We start from the raw sequence: 19,041 nt of genomic DNA on the forward strand, positions 1-19,041 counted from the left end.
TATTCTTACAGCACTTAATACATTTCACGTAGCTTTTTCCCCCCAGTGACAATATATAAATATTGATTAGTGCAGCTGTAAGCGGCATTGAGGCCTCTCTCTGCTGCTGTTGCCTTCAGGGAGGAATATGACCATAATCATATTCATAATATGCGCTGTACCGCACTCTGTTACTATAGGAACAACCAACATTTGCTTACCACAGGAGTCACGAACCTCCCTGTAAAGAAAACAATAATGTTTCCTGCAGGGAAGTCAGCAATATTGAATAATGAATACTGAAATATACTGAAATATTAATACTAATGCTGTATAGAGCTGTCTGGGTCATCGGTGTCTTTGTAAGCACAGACACAGAAATCAGAAGATCCCCTGCAATACTACACAATGTAATCCAAATTATTATGCAGGTTTATATATTATTATATTACAACGTGGATATTAATACAACCGAGTTTTAAAAAAAACATCTAAATTATTATGCAAAATGAGGTTTGAAAGTACATAAAAGGGCAAAATAAACTCAAAACAGAAATTTGTAATTCATAATTATAATCAAATAACATTTCTAATCAAACAAACAGTTTAAAAAACAAACACCAGTGAAGTAAAAACAGAGATCCTCACTGATATAATCACTGGCTCATCCATTGAACCGCTTTTATTTTGAAACTGTAAAATAGTCTTTCATTGTAAAACACAGAGCAAGTGGAAATGCCCAAAAGAGGAAGATATATCAATAATGTTCTGTTCAGTAGAGAGGCTGTCTATTTATTTATTTTTCCTTCCGTCATTTATATAATTAGTTTATTATTTTATCTTCCTAGGGGATCAGGCAGATCAGGGCAACTCTGGGCCATTTCCTGATTTTCAGAGTGCTTTCAGAAATGCATCTCTGATTACATCTTATAAACTGAAAGGAAGGAAGAAAAACCTCCAAGAGGGCAGGAAGAAAAAAACGTTTAAAAGGAACAAAAAACCTTCAAGACGAGGGAGGAAAAACTCCCTTTTAACAGGAAGAGAACCTCCAACAGCGGGCAGGAAAAACTCCCTTTTAACAGGAAGAGAACCTCTGTCATGTGTAATACCTTTGACAGCAGGAAGGACAAACACCCTTTTAAAGGGTAAAACCTCCAAAAAAGGGCAGAAAAAAACCCCTCTTTCAACAGTAGGAAACCTACAACAGTGGGCAGGAAAAACTCCCTTTTAACAGATAGAAAACTCTTTGACAGCGAGCAGGAAGAAAACCTTGAAATGGGTAGAAAACTTCCAACAGCAAGCAGAAAAAAAATAACTTTTAACAGGAAGAAAACAAGTGACATGTGGAAAGAAAACTTCCTTTTAACAGGGACAAAACCTTTGACAGCAGGAAGGACAACAACCTTCAACAACGGGCAGGACAAAATTGAACTTTTAACAGGTTGAAAACCTCCAAACAGCCAGCAGAAAAAAACCCACCTCACTTTTAACAGGAAGAAAACCTTCAACAGGCACCAGCAATGAGGTTTAGAGGCCATCTGACGTCAAACGGTTTAGAGCGTTATCAGTACAGTACATTATTTGCTGTATTTGTTTTTAATGTTAACATGGTATATGGTATGACATCATATTTCGTGTTATCTCACTTCAATAAATCATAAACCGAGGCACTCATTCTTGAAAACTACAACTAGTGAATGCGGTTGAGTTCATATTCAAGGGTAAATAATAACAATAATAATAATAATAATAATAACAATTGGAAAACAGCTTTCCAAGTAAAAGGTGGTCTGTTCGTGATGGAAAACAAATGAGGAAACGCCTATTTAGAGAACCCTTCACCGGCCCGTTATCAGGTGGCGTGTGATTAAAACGCCATTAAGAGCAGTAAAAGAAGGTTCTTCCTGGTTCTGGTACGGAGTTCTTCACAGCAGGAACCGGGTCGGGTCTGCCCACCGCCCAGCTGGAGTCCTTTAGGGAAGCATAAAGAGGTTTGTTTATGCAGCACTACTTTGTTTTATGTACATCCGACAATTACTGCCACAAAACTAACATGCTATATAATTATTTATTTGTTGAAAGAAAGCTTTGACTTGTGTCCACTTCCTCGAGGCTGTGTGAGCCGGTGTTTCTTGTCTTTCTGTGTCGGAGGGTCTACTTTCTCTCGGATGAGGCCGTGCTGCGCCTTCCTCTGTCCGGCTCGCTCCGTGCTGCCGACGCCGCCATCTTGAATTTTAATGTTGAGGTCTAAAAAAAAAAAAAAAAAAAAAAAAAAAAAAAAAAAAAAAAAATGTGTTTCCTGTGATTATTGTCGTTTTCGGTGCTCGGTGGCCAAACGTGATCCTCCGGTGTCCCGGTGCTGGTTGTCCCCGGTGAGTGTCCCGGTGCTCGTGTCCGGCTCGAGGACATCTGACGCGTCGCGAGCGAAGCAGCGCGAGACGTCCAGCTCGTTCAGCCGTTAGCCGTCGGGATGACAACACGCGCCCGCCGCGGGCCGCTCCTTCTCGTTCACCGGCTCCGGTAGCGGGTCACCGTAAACGTACCGACGGTCACATTACGGACGGAGCTTCTTAACCCGCCTCGGAGACGACGGGTCGTTTTATCCCGTAAAAGGCAGCGAGCTTCACGTCGAGCCGCCGGAGCAGCGGACGTTAGCCTGCGTTAGCCGCTGTCGGGTTACTGGTAAGCGTTAGCGGCTACAACGAGCACTTTGTTTTCATGGGTGTTAACGTTCAGTGAGCAGGACAGGGCTGGATGGATGTGTTTAAATAAACATCAATATAAACATCAACATCAACATCAATATAAACATCAACATCAATAATGTCTGCTGAGCCCGAAGCTAACGTTAGCTGTAAGGGAAGCTCGATGCTAGCTAGCTTCACACCGAACTGAAACGTCGTGAAACGTCCCGTCGGACTCGCTCACAGCGGAAGGTTGTTTGTTTGTTTGGTTGTTTGTTTGTTTGTTTGTTTGTTTGTTTGTTTGTTGTTTTGGTGAACGTTTAGCAGCTTGTGTGTGTTTACACAATGTGGAGGACAAAAAAAAAAAAAAAGGAAAGAAGAAAAGAAAGAAGCGTCGTGGAGGCTCGGTCATATTATGGTGTTCGTTAAATACCCTCCACCTCCTCCACCTCCTCCTCCACCTCCTTCACCTCCTCCACCTCCTCCATCATCCCTGTAACACTCTCCAGTCGGTCTTTTGTGTTGATTTGAGTGTTTCTGAAGCTCAACTCGTCGCCCCGGTTCGCGTCGTTAGCATCGTTAGCGCAGGGAGCTAACGATGCTAACGACGCGAACCGGGTGGCGAGATTGTTAGCAAACAAAACCTCGGCTGCACGTCTCGGCCTTCCGGGGTTCACAGCCCCTTTTTATTTACTTAGTTTTGCTCTCCCCCGTGCGGGATTGCTGTGTGCGTTTTATTTATTTGACATATATTTATATAAGTATATGTTGTTGAGCTTCTCAGCGGAAAGACATCTTTCTGTCTTTGAACGCATCGGGCTCACCAGCGGACACGATGCGACGCTTTCTTTTTCTTTTTCTTTGATTATTTTCCCTCTTCTCTCGTGTGCATCTGTTTGAAGCTGACAGACAATGTAAACAGTGCAATTTGATGTGTGTTCGTGCAAAAAGTTATTCGTGTGAGCCGCGGTGACGTCACGACGTTTACGCACGAACGCCTTTTTCCACGTCTGTTTACAGGATCAATAAATGGGGGGAAAGAAAACGGCTCTTTTTATAGCGAGACCCGGTGTTGACAAGAGCAGCCGAAGACGTCCCCGTGTTGCCTGCTTGACAGTTAAAAGCCGGTGCAGTACCCGGGGTTACCACTAAGCGGCGCTGCAGGAGCATTTTGCTGGCTGAGCACCTTTTTATACATCTTGAGCCGACCTCAGTTGTAAACAACACCTGTCACCGCTGGGTTGAACTCACTGATGCTGCTGCCGGTAGTTGGTTCTAAATATGAATCCACCGGGTGGATCAATGGGTCCGATCGGTACCAAATAGGACCTCACAGCTTCGTCCTAGTTCTCTATCTCCTCTGTTATTTTCGATTATTCGTTTAGTCTGTTGTATATATATGAAGTTGTGAAAACGACCCTAAAGAAAAGCAGTCCCGTTTGAGAAGCTAAAACCAGCAACTTGTTTGACATTTTTCACTTGAAATTAAAATAGCTGGCTGTACATTTTGGGTTTTGATTGGCTAATTGATTAATAACAGCAGCTCTAGATTCCTAAATGCTGTACAAATATAATTAAAAGAGTCCTGCAGAGACACGTTTGTGTAACTGTGCCAGTTACGTATTGATGCTGGGGAGGTGTCATGTGGTTGATCCCAGCCAAAGAGTCATAGAAAGAGTGAACAAATGGTCCAAATTCAATGAGAAAAGTTTTATAGAAAGATGTTCCTCTACCTTAAAGTGAAATATTTACATTACAGAAGTTAAAAACAGCCTTTTTTCCCCCCCGTTTGCTCATTAAAATCATTATTATATTCATCAGTTATTTGATTAATCGCCCCAGAAGTTTTAACACATGTGTTGTTGTTCTTCTGCTCCGCCTCCTCCAGGTTTCAAACTCTGGACCCCCAGGTCTTCCCCACTCGAGAGTGTTCCTTCATCTCGGAGACTAAATGCAACTGGACCAGGGGGCTTGTGGGCATGAAGTGGCTGGGCGAATCCAAGAACATGGTATTAAATGGCAGACGACACGGAAACAAGTTGACCGGCGAGCAGCCTGTGAGCCAGACGCGCTCTCAGCACCCTCAACGCGCCTCCCTGCGCCACAACAAGAGCCACGCCGGAAACCGACGATGTAGCCGCAGTGAGTTCGACGCGGTCGCCGCCGCCGGGAACGTCCCCCCCCCCTCCCTCTCCTCCGGTCGGCGGGTACTAACACCGGTTCTCCTCTCTCTCCTCTGTGTGGGTTTTACAGGGTTCACCGCGGCCACCCTGGAGGCCGAGAGGCGCTACGTGCCGTCCTCGGGGATGACTGCGAAGGAGCTGTGCGAGAACGACGATCTGACCACGAGCCTCATCCTGGATCCGTATCTGGGCTTTCAAACTCACAAAATGAACACCAGGTCGGCAGACGAAGTCCAGCAGACAAAAGATTACGCCGCGTCGGCGCTCTGATTTTTTTTCACATTTTGCGTTGCTGAATTCGTCCCCGACAGGTTTCGACCAATCAAGGGAAGGCAGGAGGAGCTGAAGGAGATCATCGAGCGCTTCAAGAAACACGACAACCTGGAGAAAGCTTTCCGAGCGCTGACGACGGGCGACTGGGCCCGCAACCTTTTCCTCCACAAGACGAAGGCTCAGGAGAAGCTCTTCAAGCAGCATGTAAAACACGCTGACGTAGATCGGCCATGTTGTTTCTCTCGCCGCAGCGAACCGGCCGATCACGCCACTTAACTCCGGTGTGTTTTTCACGCAGGTGTTTGTTTATCTGCGGATGTTCGCCACGGACAGCGGCTTCGAGATCCTTCCTTGTAACCGATATTCGTCGGAGCAGAACGGAGCGAAAATCGTGGCAACGAAGGAATGGTGAGAAAACATCCTGAAATCACTCGATACGCTTTTAAACTTCTCCCAATTTAGATAGAGATCGATAGATAGATACTTTATTAATCCCTCAAAGGGACATTTTGACGTTACAGCAGCATGTAGAGGGCAAAGACGTAGAAATGACAAATAAAAAATAGAGGGAGTAAAAAATATTAAATATAAAACTTTTTTTTTTTAAGCAAAGCACATTATATACAAGTGAAAATAGACTAATATTAAATAAAACAATGCAATGAATCAAACAAACAAGCAGCAGTGCGACGGTGTTGTTGTGTGGTGGGTTTGGCCAGAGGTGAGTTGTGAGTTGTCGTTAAAGTCTCATCTCGGTGGGAATTTATCAACCAACGAAACCCAAAGTAACAAAAACCTTCTCGTACACTCTCGAGGAAAAATAAATAAAGTCGCATCAAATCCTGTTTAACTTCGGCAGTAAAAAAAAAAAAACACCAAAAAATGTGACTTTTTTTTTTTTTTTTTTTTTTAATGTTGCAGGAAAAGAAACGACAAGATCGAGTACTTGGTGGGATGCATCGCCGAGCTCTCGGAGAGCGAGGAGAACCTGCTGCTGCGGCACGGGGAGAATGACTTCAGTGTTATGTACTCCACCCGCAAGAACTGTGCGCAGCTGTGGCTCGGGCCAGCTGCATTCATCAACCACGGTATTGATCCTCATTGGCAACACGTATAATAAAACGCCTCAATCTCACATTTGTTATTATTCAAAACGATACAAATTCAAAATGTCCTTTATTTTTCTTCTTCTTCTTCTTCTTTTTTTCCCCAGATTGTCGACCAAACTGCAAGGTAGGACCGCTTCAAAAGACCCCGTTACTCAGAAATGTTTAAAAAACAAAACAAAAAAAACCTCTGAACTAATTGACACTTTTTCTTAAATTTCGCGTGTCCAGTTCGTGTCGACGGGACGCGACACCGCCTGCGTGAAGGTGCTGCGGGACATCGAACCCGGAGAGGAAATCTCCTGCTACTACGGGGACGGATTTTTCGGGGAAAACAATGAGTTTTGTGAATGCTATACGTGCGAAAGGTTGGTTGATAAAAGACACGAGACGCTAACGAGGAAGCTGCGAATACACGCGGAAGGTGTTCGAAATGCGATCAGCGTGCTAGCTGTCCCGAGACGTGTTCGATAACCACAAACGAAACGTTTTAGTGTGCTTGAATTGAGAATCCGAAAAATGAAAAAAAATATATATATATATATATTAATTATTAAGACAACACAAAATAAATGTTTGTTTTTCCCCCATTATTGATTTTATGCTCAAGACAGAAATAATAACTTGAATAAAATTTGTTGGTTTGATTCGGTTTCATCTCGTCCCGAGGAACCAAACGGTGATTTTAAAGGAAGCTCACGTGACCACGTGGTTATTTTAAATAAACTAGGGTTGAATGTTGAAATCAAAGTGGTCTGCTTTAATAAAAACTGATGCTGATTAACACACGAAGAAGTGGATAACTTCCTGTTTACACCAAAAAACTTTTTTTTTTTTTTTTTTTTCTTTACAAACAATAACAAATAGTTCTTTTCATTTCCTCTCTCGAATAAACAGAGGAAGGAGTCATTAACATATTTGATGTCTTTCTTTTTGTTGTTGTTGTTGACGCAGACGGGGTACTGGTGCTTTCAAATCAAAAGCTGGACTGCCAGTCGAGGTGCCGGTAATCAACAGCAAGTACGGGTTGCGGGAGACGGACAAGCGTCTGAACCGGCTGAAGAAGCTCGGGGAAGGAAACCGGAGCTCGGACAGTCACTCGGTCGGCTCCCACACCGACGTAGACTCTCAGGAAATGCCAAAAACACATCAATGTAAGAGTTCGCCGACGGGTTCAGGTTCCCCGGAAGAAAAAAAAAAACCATCCCACGTTTTACTGTTGCAGTTTGTAGATCGATACACAAATATCGTAGCACGGCAATATTTCGATACCTTTAAACCTTTAATGTCTTCTTCCCTGAAAATGTGTTTTTTGTTGTTGTTGTTTTTTTCCCGTTTTCACCTCCAGCTGCCAGAAAAAGAACATCATCATCATCATCATCATCATCTGGCCTGAAGTATAAAAACAGGACTCAAACCAGACAGACTTTGTCGCGAGCCCTCACTACCTCATGTTCGAAGCAAGGTCGCGTAAACAATAACAGGGTACCAAAGAGACTAAGAACCCAATCCAAGCCTTCACTAAGTAAAGTCCAGTTGCGGAGTCGGCGGCGGGCGGCGGAGCCCAAGGCGTTGGCCAAAGGAGAGACTTGCCAGCTGGGTCTCAGGGACTCGAAGGTGTCGCTGTGTAAAGGCGTCACCGTCAAGAAGGAGAAGGACGGGCAGGAGGCGGCGCCGCCGGGCCCGGGCCAGCGGGGCTGCCTCACCCGGCACGCCGCCAAGGAGAACGGCAACCCGCCGTCCGCGCAGAGCGGCGACGACGGCAGCCGGTGTTCGACGTACAGAACTCGCAGGTCCACGAGGACCCTCGTTAAAGCCCAGGAAACGGCGGCCGGCGTCAAGCTGGAGCCCAGCGCCATGGACGGCCTGAGCCCGGTGCCCGGCGGCGTGGTCATTAAGACGGAGCCGGCCGACATGGAGGAGTACCTCCACCACGGCGTCGGGCTGGAGCCGCCGGCACCGGACGCCGGCTACGGCCGGCGGAGCTCGCGCACGCGGCGGAAACGGCCGACGCGGCTCCGGACCGAGCGGACGATTAAATGCGAGGACTCGTACGGCGAGCCGTTCACGCCGGGCGGCCGCGCCGCCGGCTTCTCGGACTGCGGCAACATGCTGCTGAGCTTCACCGACCGGCACCGGGACTACAACGGCGGCGGCGAGTCGCTGCGCCGGGACAAAAGCAAGAGCGGCTGCCGGTCGCAGGACAAGGTGAAGAAGAAGCGGCGGATCACGCGGTACGACGCGCAGCTCATCCTGGAGAACAACACCGGCATCCCCAAGCTGACGCTCCGCCGGCGGAGGGACAGCAGCAGCAGCAAGACCAACGACGGCAATGACGCCGTCGGCTCGTCCAGCCTCGCCGCCGCCGCCGTCAGCTCCGCCTCCTCCAGCAAGATCAGCATTAAGTTCAGCAAGGACCACGACAAGGACAAGGGCGGCTCCTACATCGCCAAGCTGAACAATGGCTTCGCGCCCGTCGTCCACGGCAACGCCACCAAGCTGAAGATCCAGCTGAAGAGGGAGGACGACGCGCGGAGGACGTCGCAGACCAAGGGGGACCAGATGTCCTACAACGGGGACACGGGGCCGAGTCTGGAGGCCCGGAACGGCGGACATCGGACCCAAAAGGTGCTGGCCGAGCCTTCGTCCGACGAGGACGACGACGAGGACGACGAGGACGATGAGGAAGGGGAGGACGACGAGGACGAGGACGAGGACGACGACGACTATTTCGACAATGAGTTCGAAGACGATTTCATTCCACTTCCTCCGGCGAAGCGGCTCCGACTCATCGTGGGCAAAGACTCCATAGACATCGATATCTCCTCCAGGAGGAGAGAGGATCAGTCTCTGAGGCTCAACGCATAAGCTGTGGACCTCCCCACCACCACCTCCCCCACAACACTCCCTCCCCCCTCCTTTGTAAATAAAAGACAAGCCACCAATCAACTGTTGTGTTGATGTAAAAGAAGTACAGTAATTTAAAAATGAAAAAAAGAAAAGAAAAAAAAAAAAAAAAGAATCTGAATGAACGTTACTAAAAAGGGTGCTGTTAACCTAAAACAAATCTCTGTTCTTCACTTCAAGTTGTCTTCATCAATAACGTATCATTTTTTTATTTCTTTTTTAAATGTCGTTCACGTTGAGACGAAATTCCATCGATCATGAAAAGTTTACTCGCCCGGCAGGAAGTCTCCTCTCGTTTCCCTTTTTTCGACGTCGTGAAAAACCGGAGGATTTGTTTTAAGTTGAACTATTCCTTTTTATTTTTTATTTTTTTTAGGTGAATCCACTTTGTTACGTTCATAACGGGCGTGGATATTGTAGAAAGTGTACAGTAATGGTGACTTATCCCCTCTGTCTCATAGGCAGGTTTTTACCGGAACTTTTTTATTTGTTTGTTTTTGTTTATCTTTGTTTTTTGTTTCTCGTCTCATAGTTTTGTACGTTTTGTCGAGCAGCAGTTCGGTCCAGAGGCATTATGACGACGTCGCGTTCGGGTGCCATGTTCTCATTAACGCGAGTCACCTTCACCGTTATTTAAAATCATGTCGTGTCTGTGGAGTCCATCCGCGAGGTTTTGGACCTGTCCGATCATGAGGTTTTTTATGTTGACACTACAAACTACACAGAGGTTCTCACGCTATTCACACGTTCACAAGTTTTATTTAACAGGAACCCCCCCCCTGCACTCAATCCTCACGTCTGTAAATACATTGATTAAGCTTCATTAACTGCTGGAAAATTAAAAAAAAAAAAAAACACACAAGTTGTTTTTTTTATAATCAGTCAGCGAATTAAAAACAAATCGTGTTTTTTTTCCTCGTCTACATTTCTGGAGCTACTCCGTAATGACAACATGGCACATGGAGGTTTAATCAGATGCATATTTACAAGGCGACCTGTGTGACTTGTCTTTTCTTTTTCTTTTTATCGGTAAAGTAACGTACGGAGAGACTTCATGACGCTCTTTTTCTTTTCGTCACTTTATTAATCCAATTTTTATTTTATTTTTGGAAGCAATAAAGTCAAAATTCAACCTTTTCTAACGAGTACAATCAGAATCTGCTTTTATTTGTTTGGACCCAAACAGCCCCCCCCCCCCCCCCCCACCCCCCCCACACACACACACACACACACACACACACCCCACACACACACACACACACTCCCCAATTTATTTTTATGATTATGTAAAATTTTCCGACAGCACCAGGTGCCTTAAAAGACCCTCCCGACCAAATTTTACCGCACCGAGGAGTCCCGTCAGGTCCTCCCGTACGTTACTTTCACTTCTCCAGACTGAATGTTTAACCCGTTTTCTTTGTTTTGTTGTTTTTTTCTTGTGTTTAATTCGTACTGTTCACATCACCAGCAGCTAATCACCCTTGTGACCCCCCGCCTTCCTCGCCCTCCCCCCCCTCCTCCTCCTCCCGTCCGACGTCTCCATCCCACACTTGTAAACTCTTCCAGGTGTTACCGTCTGTGTGGTCTTTGTCCCAAAAATAGACAGCTGTCACAATTTCCAGTCGATTCAAAACAGAAAAAAAAAAAAAGTGAAAAAAGTGAAAAAAAAATCTAAACAAATGTGAATAGTTTTGCGGACATTTTAGCGTGTTGCGTGGGTAGTGGGGAAAAACGTGTAAAGAGAATTAAAAATGGGCAGTGCATATATTGTCCGATATGTAAATCATGTGAACACATCTTGTACTTATTTAACAGTTTTGAATACTTGAAAACTATATAAAGTTTCTTTGTGACTCTTGTTTTCCTGAGCTTGTTTCAAAGTTCTGCGCTGCTTTAAAAAAAAAAAAAAAAAAAAATTGTTATCATCGCCGTGGAGACGCGGACGATACCATTTATTGTTTTCTGTTCATTATTTTACATTTCAGACTTTACAGGGGGATGTTTTTTTTTATTACAGCAGCGTGGAAAGATATGGGATAAAAGCAATAAAAATATAGGATAAAATGTAAAAATGTACAGTGTATATAATCAGACAGATTCAAGGCAAATCAGGACTTTTAGTGCCAAATCTCAGAAAAGCCAAATCTTCCTGATGTGGGACACAATGTCCACGTTAAAAAGTGTAAATCACCTTTATTCATGGAATAAAAAACGTCTCAGGTTGGTAATATTCAAGGCGAAATGTCCAATCCCATTCAGTAATTTTATAAAATAGTTTATAAAATTTACTTTTACAAATGAGAATCAAACAAAACACTCTTTAATAGTTGTGATGTATTTATTAGAAAGACATTTAAAGGGCATTTCTCACACGTTATCTCAGGGAAAGTTGATGTAAGTGTTTATAAATGGTATTTTTAAGAGTCCCGTCTTTCTAAAATGATCTGAAGCTTGTTATGAAGTCTAAATGTGGGTTTAAAGTGCAGGTTAATCCGTTTAATGTTCTTTAAACGACCTTTTCGTGTTTAAGTTCGCGTTGCCATGGTAACGAATGAAAACACGTTGGTTTCATATGTAACTGTAACTGGACGTCAACCTTTGACCCTCAGAATATCAGCCAATCAGAAGCGTCCGTGCCCCAAGGTGCCATCCAATCAGATCGGGCGGAGCGCTATTTGAAAGCCGCTCGTGTCCTTGTTTAGATGCTAACAGTCGGTGTTCACGGAATCTGGTCGGTGCTGAACCGGAACCCCGTTGAGTTGGTTTGAAGTCGGTTTGTCTCCGTTGCTGTCGAAGTTAAACATGTCGTCGCTGGAAGTTCGTGCTGCGGTGAGTGAACTTTTATTTTAGCTGCGTTTAGTGACGCTGTTAGCACCGTTAGCTAGCATTAGCTCTACGTTAGCAGTTTGTGGGTTTATGACGTCAGAAACCTGCAGCGTGTTTGTCCAGCTTCTCCTCCGAGTTTTAAATTCTGGGTCCTCCTCTTTTATGGAGCAGCTTCCAGCCGCAGAGAACCCGCTGAAGATGAGGAAACCCGCCGCAGCGCCTCCGAGGAGAGGAGAGGAGAGGAGGAGAGCTGCTCTCGGAGAGATCACCAACAACTGTCCCGGAGCAGGAGGCACCACGAAGGTAGGAGGAGGAGGAGGAGGAGGGGGGGAGGGAGGAGAGGAGGAGAGATCACCAACAACTGTCCCGGAGCAGGAGGCACCACGAAGGTAGGAGGAGGAGGAGGAGGGGGGGAGGGAGGAGAGGAGGAGAGATCACCAACAACTGTCCCGGAGCAGGAGGCACCACGAAGGTAGGAGGAGGAGGAGGAGGAGGAGGGGGGGAGGAGAGGGAGGAGAGGAGGAGAGATCACCAACAACTGTCCCGGAGCAGGAGGCACCACGAAGGTAGGAGGAGGAGGAGGAGGAGGAGGGGGGGAGGAGAGGAGGAGAGATCACCAACAACTGTCCCGGAGCAGGAGGCACCACGAAGGTAGGAGGAGGAGGAGGAGGAGGAGGGGGAGGAGGAGGGGGGGGAGGTGGAGGGAGGAGAGGAGAGGAGGAGAGATCACCAACAACTGTCCCGGAGCAGGAGGCACCACGAAGGTAAAAGGAGGAGGAGGAGGGGGAGAGGAGGAGGGAGGAGAGGGAGGAGGAGAGGGGGAGAGGAGAGGAGGAGAGATCACCAACAACTGTCCCGGAGCAGGAGGCACCACGAAGGTAGGAGGAGGAGGAGGAGGAGGAGGAGGGGGGGGGGGAGGAGAGGAGGAGAGGAGAGATCACCAACAACTGTCCCGGAGCAGGAGGCACCACGAAGGTAGGAGGAGGAGGAGGAGGAGGAGGAGGGGGGGGGGGGATTCATAAATGACTCTCTGGTTTCCGACCTGTTTGTCTTCTGACTTCAGGTCAAATTCTAGATTTACTGAAACGGAGATTTATTTTATTTTTTCCCTCAAAACTTCTCACGTTGTTTCATTTCAATAAATCATCCAAATATCTGGAAAATAAGAACTGGATATAAAGTAGTTGAAAGCAGCTATAATAATAATAATGACAACAATAATAATGATAATAACAATAATAATAATTAATAATAGTTATTGTTATCATTATTGTTATTGCTGTTATTATTAACTAATAATAATAACAATAATAATGACAATAATACTAACAACAATAACAACAATAATAAATCGGTCAGAGGGACCAAACCAGGACTTTTATTTTGAAACATTTTGTTTCTGATATTTTCTTTTTTTCTGAACGTGTTTCCTCAGAAGACCAAAACGACGTCCAAACCGTCGCGTGTCCAGAAAGTTAAACCTATGACTGAGGTCGTCCCGGTCCAGGCGGCAGAAGCTCCGCCTCCGGTCTCAGAGGAGCCGTCTGTGAAGGAGGAGCAGGAGGAGGAGAAGGAGCTGTGCCGGGCGTTCTCCGAGACGCTGCTGGACGTGCTGGACGTGGACGAGCAGGACGCCGACCAGCCGCAGCTCTGCTCCCAATACGTCAAAGATATCTACAAATATCTTCACGTCCTGGAGGTCAGTCGTCGCAGGTTCTCCTCCTCCTCCTCTTCCTCCTTCTTCTTCTCCTCCTCCTTCTTCTCTTCCTCCTCCTCCTTCTTCTTCTTCTCCTTCTCCTCCTCTTTCTTCTCCTCCTTCCTTTTCCTCCTCCTTCTCCTTCTCGTTCTCCTCCTCCTTTCTTCTCCTCCTTGTTTTCCTCCTCCCCCTCCCCCCGTGTCACCATCACCTCCCCTGCGTCTCCTCAGGTGCAGCAGGAGGTGCGAGCCGACTACATGCAGGGCTACGAGATCACGGAGCGCATGCGTTCTCTGCTGGTGGACTGGCTGGTTCAGGTCCACTCCCGGTTCCAGCTGCTGCAGGAGACTCTGTACCTCACCGTGGCCGTCCTGGACCGCTTCCTGCAGGTAACCGCGGCGACCGCTCCGCTCTCGGATCGTATTCGACACGGAGCGGTCGGAACGGGTCCCGACGGATCGATCGGTGACGCGGTTTAAAAACATTGAAGCCAAATCGGCACTTTTCCTTCCAGTTTTCTCAAAAGCGACATTTTCCTCGTGTGAGAAACTAAAACACCAAAAAAGGTTTAAATCCTTTTATTCGTCCAAACGTCTCCAGTTAGAAACGTCGGAGGAGAAACGTCCCGTTTATCCGGCGGTTTTCTAAACGTGGAGCCGAACGTACTGTGTATATATACACAGTATATACTGTGTATACTGTGTGTATATATACACAGTATATACTGTGCATTTAATATTTGTATTTGATATCTTTTACTGCCATGTTATTGCTTTTCTATTGTTCTATTATTATCGTATGACTTCTGTATGCTGCTGTAGTGAAAAAATGTCTCCTCGGGGATGAATGAAGTAACGACCTCCCTAAACGGCTTCCCGCCCGTCGCAGGTCCAGCCGGTGTCCCGCAGGAAGCTGCAGCTGGTCGGCGTGACGGCCATGATGGTGGCCTGTAAGTACGAGGAGATGTTCGCCCCCGAGGTCGGAGACTTCGCCTACGTCACCGACAACGCCTTCACCAAGCCGCAGATCCTGGAGATGGAGCAGCTGGTTCTGAAGCGCCTCAACTTCCAGCTGGGACGTCCGCTGCCGCTCCACTTCCTGCGGCGCTGCTCCAAGGTGGCCGACGTGAGTATCGCCGTGACGATGTCGCTCCGTGAGTAAAAAGGTCCAAATGAGGACGCGAGGTTGAAACCGAGATACGAAGTAAAAGTTACGAGCTGAAGTCAAAATACTGAAATCAGAACGAACGAGATGAAACGACGACGTCGAGTCGTTTTAAAGGAGCGTTTTAGTTTCCTGGTTTCGTTCCTTCGGCGCCGGCAGCGGGAAGTTCTCCTCCGTCGGTGCGTTGACGTGTTTGTTGACGTGTTTGTTGTGGTGTCAGTCTGACGTAGAGCGCCACACGCTGGCCAAGTACCTGCTGGAGCTGACCCTGCTGGACTACCAGCTGGTCCACTACCGGCCCTCCGAGCTGGCCGCCGCCTCGCTGTGTCTCTCCCAGCTGCTGCTGGACGGGCTGCCGTGGGTCCGTTCGTTAACGCCTCGCATTTATTTATTCCGACGAGTCGATCCGCCGCTCGCTCTTCTCACCGATCTCCTTTCGCCCGTCAGTCGGCGGCGCAGCGTCACTACTCCACGTACGACGAGGACCGCCTGAAGCCCGTCATGCAGCGCATCGCCAAGAACGTGGTGGCGGTGAACGAGGGGACGAGCAAGTTCCTGGTGAGGCGTCATTTAGAAAAACAATCCTCGCAGCGTATCGGCTCAAACTAAACCTGAAGTATTATTATTATTATCATCATTATTATTATTATTATTATTATTATTATTATTATTATCATCATTATTATCATTATTATCATTATTATTATCATTATTATTATTATTATTATTATAATTATTATCATCATCATTATTATTATTATCATCATTATTATTATCATCATTATTATTATTATTATTATTATCATCATTATTATCATTATTATCATCATCATTATTATTATTATCATCATCATCATTATTATTATCATTATTATTATTATTATTATAATTATTATCATCATTATTATTATTATCATCATTATTATTATCATCATTATTATTATTATTATTATCATCATTATTATTATCATCATTATTATTATTATCATCGTTATTATTATTATCATCATTATAATTATCATCATTATTATTATTATCATCATTATTATCATCATTATTATTATTATTATTATCATCATTATTATTATTATCATCGTTATTATTATCATCATTATTATTATCATCATTATTATAATTATTATTATCATCATTATTATTATCATTATTATTATTATAATTATCATTTATTATTATTATCATCATTATTATTATAATTATTATTATCATCATTATTATTATCATCATTATTATTATTATTATTATCATCATTATTATTATCATCATTATTATTATTATTATTATTATCATCGTTATTATTATTATTATCATTATTATTATTATAATTATCGTTATTATTCTTATTGTTATTCTTCTCCACAGGCCGTGAAGACCAAGTACTCCAGCAGCAGGCTGATGAAGATCAGCCTCCTCCCTCAGCTCCAGTCCTGCGTCCTGAAGAAGATGGCGTCCGCTCCGCTCAACGAGCCCTGAGCTCCACCTTCACGCTGCCATCAGGACTTTTCACACATCTCGCACTTTATTTTTGAGGTCGATCGCGAACCTGCGAAAGAACGCTCACTCGATTTTTTTTTTTTAATAAAATGGTTTTATGATTTATTTTTTCATCGGGGCTTCGTGGTTTGTTCGGAGTTTTAATTTGTTCTTTTATTTTTGGACAGAAGTCGACTGAAGTCTGAAATCCGACTTCAGCGGAAGTTCAGTTGAAATCCCTCCCGCTGATCCGATCTAGCACCCGCCGACCGGTTACAAGAATCGAGGGATTGAGATGTTGCCATGGATACTGCGGGCTGCATCCCGAGCTTCGTTTCCTGTGCCTGTAATCGTTTTTTGCATTTTTTCAAGTTCAAATCTTTTATTATTTTTTTTATTTCGCACTAAACTTGTTTTGTTTCTTGTCGGAGTCGATTTTAAACCAATCGTGGAGTTTAATTTCAACAACTAAGTTGTCAGTTTATCAGAAACATCCAGATTAAAACCTCTGAAATAATGGAAGCACTTTGTAGAAATCAACACAAACTGAACATTAAACTCTTTAAGAAGGAGTTCGGTCTGAATCATAAACCTATTTAAATACGGGGTAAAAAAAAAAAAGTGCCTTGATTTTCTTCGGTCTGATGGATGTTTGTTGAAATGTGTGTTTCTCCTCCCGGACACAAGACGTGAACACTTCTTTACAGCTGCAGCTTGTGTGTTTGTTTTTGACAATCATTTCATGGATTTACTTTATAAGATAATAAAAAGGTAAAATACCAATCAATGTTGAAACCAACATGTCGCTTTTTTATTTTTTTTTTAGGTTCTGATGCGTCACTGAAAAGTAGATTTAATCTGATTAAACTTTCTTATTCCTCAGACAGTAACGTCTTCCTATGAGGAGATAAAAAGTTCATTAATGATATTAAAAGTTTAAATTATGTTATGAAAGGTCTGAATTTTGAGAGAAAACTGACATTTTTAGATAAAAGCTCTGAACTGAGATAAAGTTGAAACTACGATACAAATTTCATTAATGACATAAAAAGTTGAATTTTTGAGATAAAAGATCAAAACATTTAGATAAAAGTTCAACATTATGAGATAGAAAGTTGAAACTAAAAAGTCACATTAATGAAGGTCTTGTCTCGTGTCGGTAAAACGATGACTCAGCCTCTCCGGTGGGACGTGACCCGCCCGCGGCCCGCGGCCCGCCGTGAGGTCAGCCTTCAGCTCCTCGGCGTCCCTCGGCTGCTCCTCGGAACCAGGTGAGAGAAGTCCGGGGACGGACGTCACTCTCCGGGTGTGACGCTGACGTCCAACAGGCTGACAGGACGCTCTGTTGGACGCCGCGTCTCCACGGCGATGACGTCAGGCTGCAGAATGACACTCTTTATTTACAGCCCGTGAACGCAGCTTCATGTTCAGAGCTGACGGACTGCATGTGCTGCGGTCTGAGGAGGAGCATTGTACCTCCTTTCAGACTGGCCCTGACCTCACCCCCACCCCCACCTCACCCTCCACCACCACCACCACCACCACCACCCGGAGTGGCCCGTCAGCACCCAGCTGGAGCCGGAATATCAACACTGTAAGCACATAACTGAATATATTCAATGTAAAAAATAAATAAATATATATATATATATATATATATATGTATATATATATACATATATATATATTCTGTATATATGGAGGTCATTTCTGCCCGGAACATTTTTACATAAAATTAAAGATATAAGTTGGAAATTCAATCATTTGAAATAAAAAGTAGTATTTTTTTTAGATAAAAAGTTAGTCATTATTAAAACTGAAAACATTTTTTTGATAAAAAAAAGGAACATTTTTAGATTTAAAAAAAGTATGTATGGAAGCCTGTTTGCGCCAATAAACAAAACAATACAAAATAAAAGAAGTCATGATTTTAAATCAAAATTATAAGACTGAAAGGTCAAAATAATAAAAATGTCAGTGAGATAAAAGGCAAACTTTTACAATAAAGCCAAAATATTATAGTGCGTTGATCTAAAAAATACAAATATAATCCAAAACACTAAATATTAACCAAAGTAAAATAACTTCATCAATACAAATACTGTCAACTATCCTACTACTATTTCTACAAATAAAATGTAAATATAAAATCTTTGATTACTATAATACTTTTTCAAAATAAAGTTACAAAGTTCTTTACATTAAAAAGTAAAAACAAGCTAAAATAAACTACTACTACTAATAATAATGATTAAATGTCAAAATAAAATCTTTGTTTAGTGCTTAGTAGCATACCTTTCAAAATAAAGTTACAAGTTGCTTTACATTAAATGTACTGTAATAAAATGGCCTACATTAAATACAATCCAAAACATTAAAGATGAAACCAAGTAAAATAATTTCATTCATACAACAAATACTATCAGACCAGTTATCCTGTTAATAAGACTACACTATAAATCTTATAATATTTTTTTTTAATATAGTGCCTTTCAAAATAAAGTTACAACGTGTTTTGCATTGAAAATAGAAATACAATCTGAAAGTCAAAATAATAAAGAAGGTGAATTAATTTAATCAAAACTAAAAAATACTATTAGTTATCCAATTAATACTACTACAAATAATAAAATGTAGGCTAAATATAAAATCTTTGTTTATATAGTAGGGTACCTTTCAAAATAAAGTTAAGAATTCTTCACTTTAAAAAGATTGAACGAATATAAAAGTAG

General features: G+C 43.6%; 2 protein-coding genes across 4 annotated transcripts; both read left to right on the top strand.

The window, feature by feature from the left end:
• Positions 1–1,900: 1,900 nt before the first annotated feature.
• On the top strand, positions 1,901–10,985 carry kmt5b (lysine methyltransferase 5B). 2 transcript variants are annotated; one of them, XM_069175122.1, is made up of 10 exons: positions 1,901–2,351; positions 4,552–4,805; positions 4,908–5,064; positions 5,158–5,323; positions 5,418–5,527; positions 6,041–6,207; positions 6,333–6,352; positions 6,457–6,593; positions 7,180–7,379; positions 7,574–10,985. In XM_069175122.1, exons 2-10 carry the CDS (start codon positions 4,643–4,645, stop codon positions 9,091–9,093), a joined length of 2,640 nt encoding a protein of 879 aa, XP_069031223.1. In that variant the 5' UTR covers positions 1,901–2,351; positions 4,552–4,642; the 3' UTR covers positions 9,094–10,985. The 2 variants fall into 2 exon arrangements, with proteins under 2 accessions (XP_069031223.1, XP_069031224.1); XM_069175123.1 differs by having other exon boundaries at positions 1,902–2,351; positions 4,917–5,064.
• An 85-nt stretch (positions 10,986–11,070) lies between these two features.
• LOC138213828 (G2/mitotic-specific cyclin-B2-like) lies at positions 11,071–17,098 on the top strand. 2 transcript variants are annotated; one of them, XR_011179572.1, is made up of 8 exons: positions 11,071–11,961; positions 12,130–12,261; positions 13,394–13,657; positions 13,885–14,043; positions 14,543–14,779; positions 15,039–15,175; positions 15,266–15,376; positions 16,199–16,289. XR_011179572.1 is itself a non-coding variant. In XM_069175124.1 (8 exons), the coding sequence occupies exons 1-8, from the start codon at positions 11,935–11,937 to the stop codon at positions 16,307–16,309; spliced, it is 1,182 nt and encodes a 393-aa protein (XP_069031225.1). In that variant the 5' UTR covers positions 11,071–11,934; the 3' UTR covers positions 16,310–17,098. The 2 variants fall into 2 exon arrangements, 1 of the variants encoding a protein (XP_069031225.1); XM_069175124.1 differs by having other exon boundaries at positions 15,039–15,179; positions 16,199–17,098.
• Positions 17,099–19,041: the final 1,943 nt, after the last annotated feature.

The sequence above is a fragment of the Embiotoca jacksoni genome, unplaced genomic scaffold (genome assembly GCF_022577435.1).
Source record: "Embiotoca jacksoni isolate LCO1_2020_lvr unplaced genomic scaffold, fEmbJac1.0.p SCAF_64, whole genome shotgun sequence".
Classification (NCBI taxonomy): domain Eukaryota; kingdom Metazoa; phylum Chordata; class Actinopteri; family Embiotocidae; genus Embiotoca; species Embiotoca jacksoni.

Bases quoted from the DNA above. Each gene is read 5' to 3' on its own strand.
- LOC138213828 (XM_069175124.1), top strand. From the start codon at position 11,935: ATGTCGTCGCTGGAAGTTCGTGCTGCG. The intron at 12,262-13,393 runs GTAGGAGGAGGA...GTGTTTCCTCAG, and splicing joins GAGCAGGAGGCACCACGAAG to AAGACCAAAACGACGTCCAA. The intron at 13,658-13,884 runs GTCAGTCGTCGC...GCGTCTCCTCAG, and splicing joins AATATCTTCACGTCCTGGAG to GTGCAGCAGGAGGTGCGAGC.
- kmt5b (XM_069175122.1), top strand. From the start codon at position 4,643: ATGAAGTGGCTGGGCGAATCCAAGAACATGGTATTAAATGGCAGACGA. The intron at 6,208-6,332 runs GTATTGATCCTC...TTTTTTCCCCAG, and splicing joins AGCTGCATTCATCAACCACG to ATTGTCGACCAAACTGCAAG. The intron at 7,380-7,573 runs GTAAGAGTTCGC...TTTCACCTCCAG, and splicing joins AATGCCAAAAACACATCAAT to CTGCCAGAAAAAGAACATCA.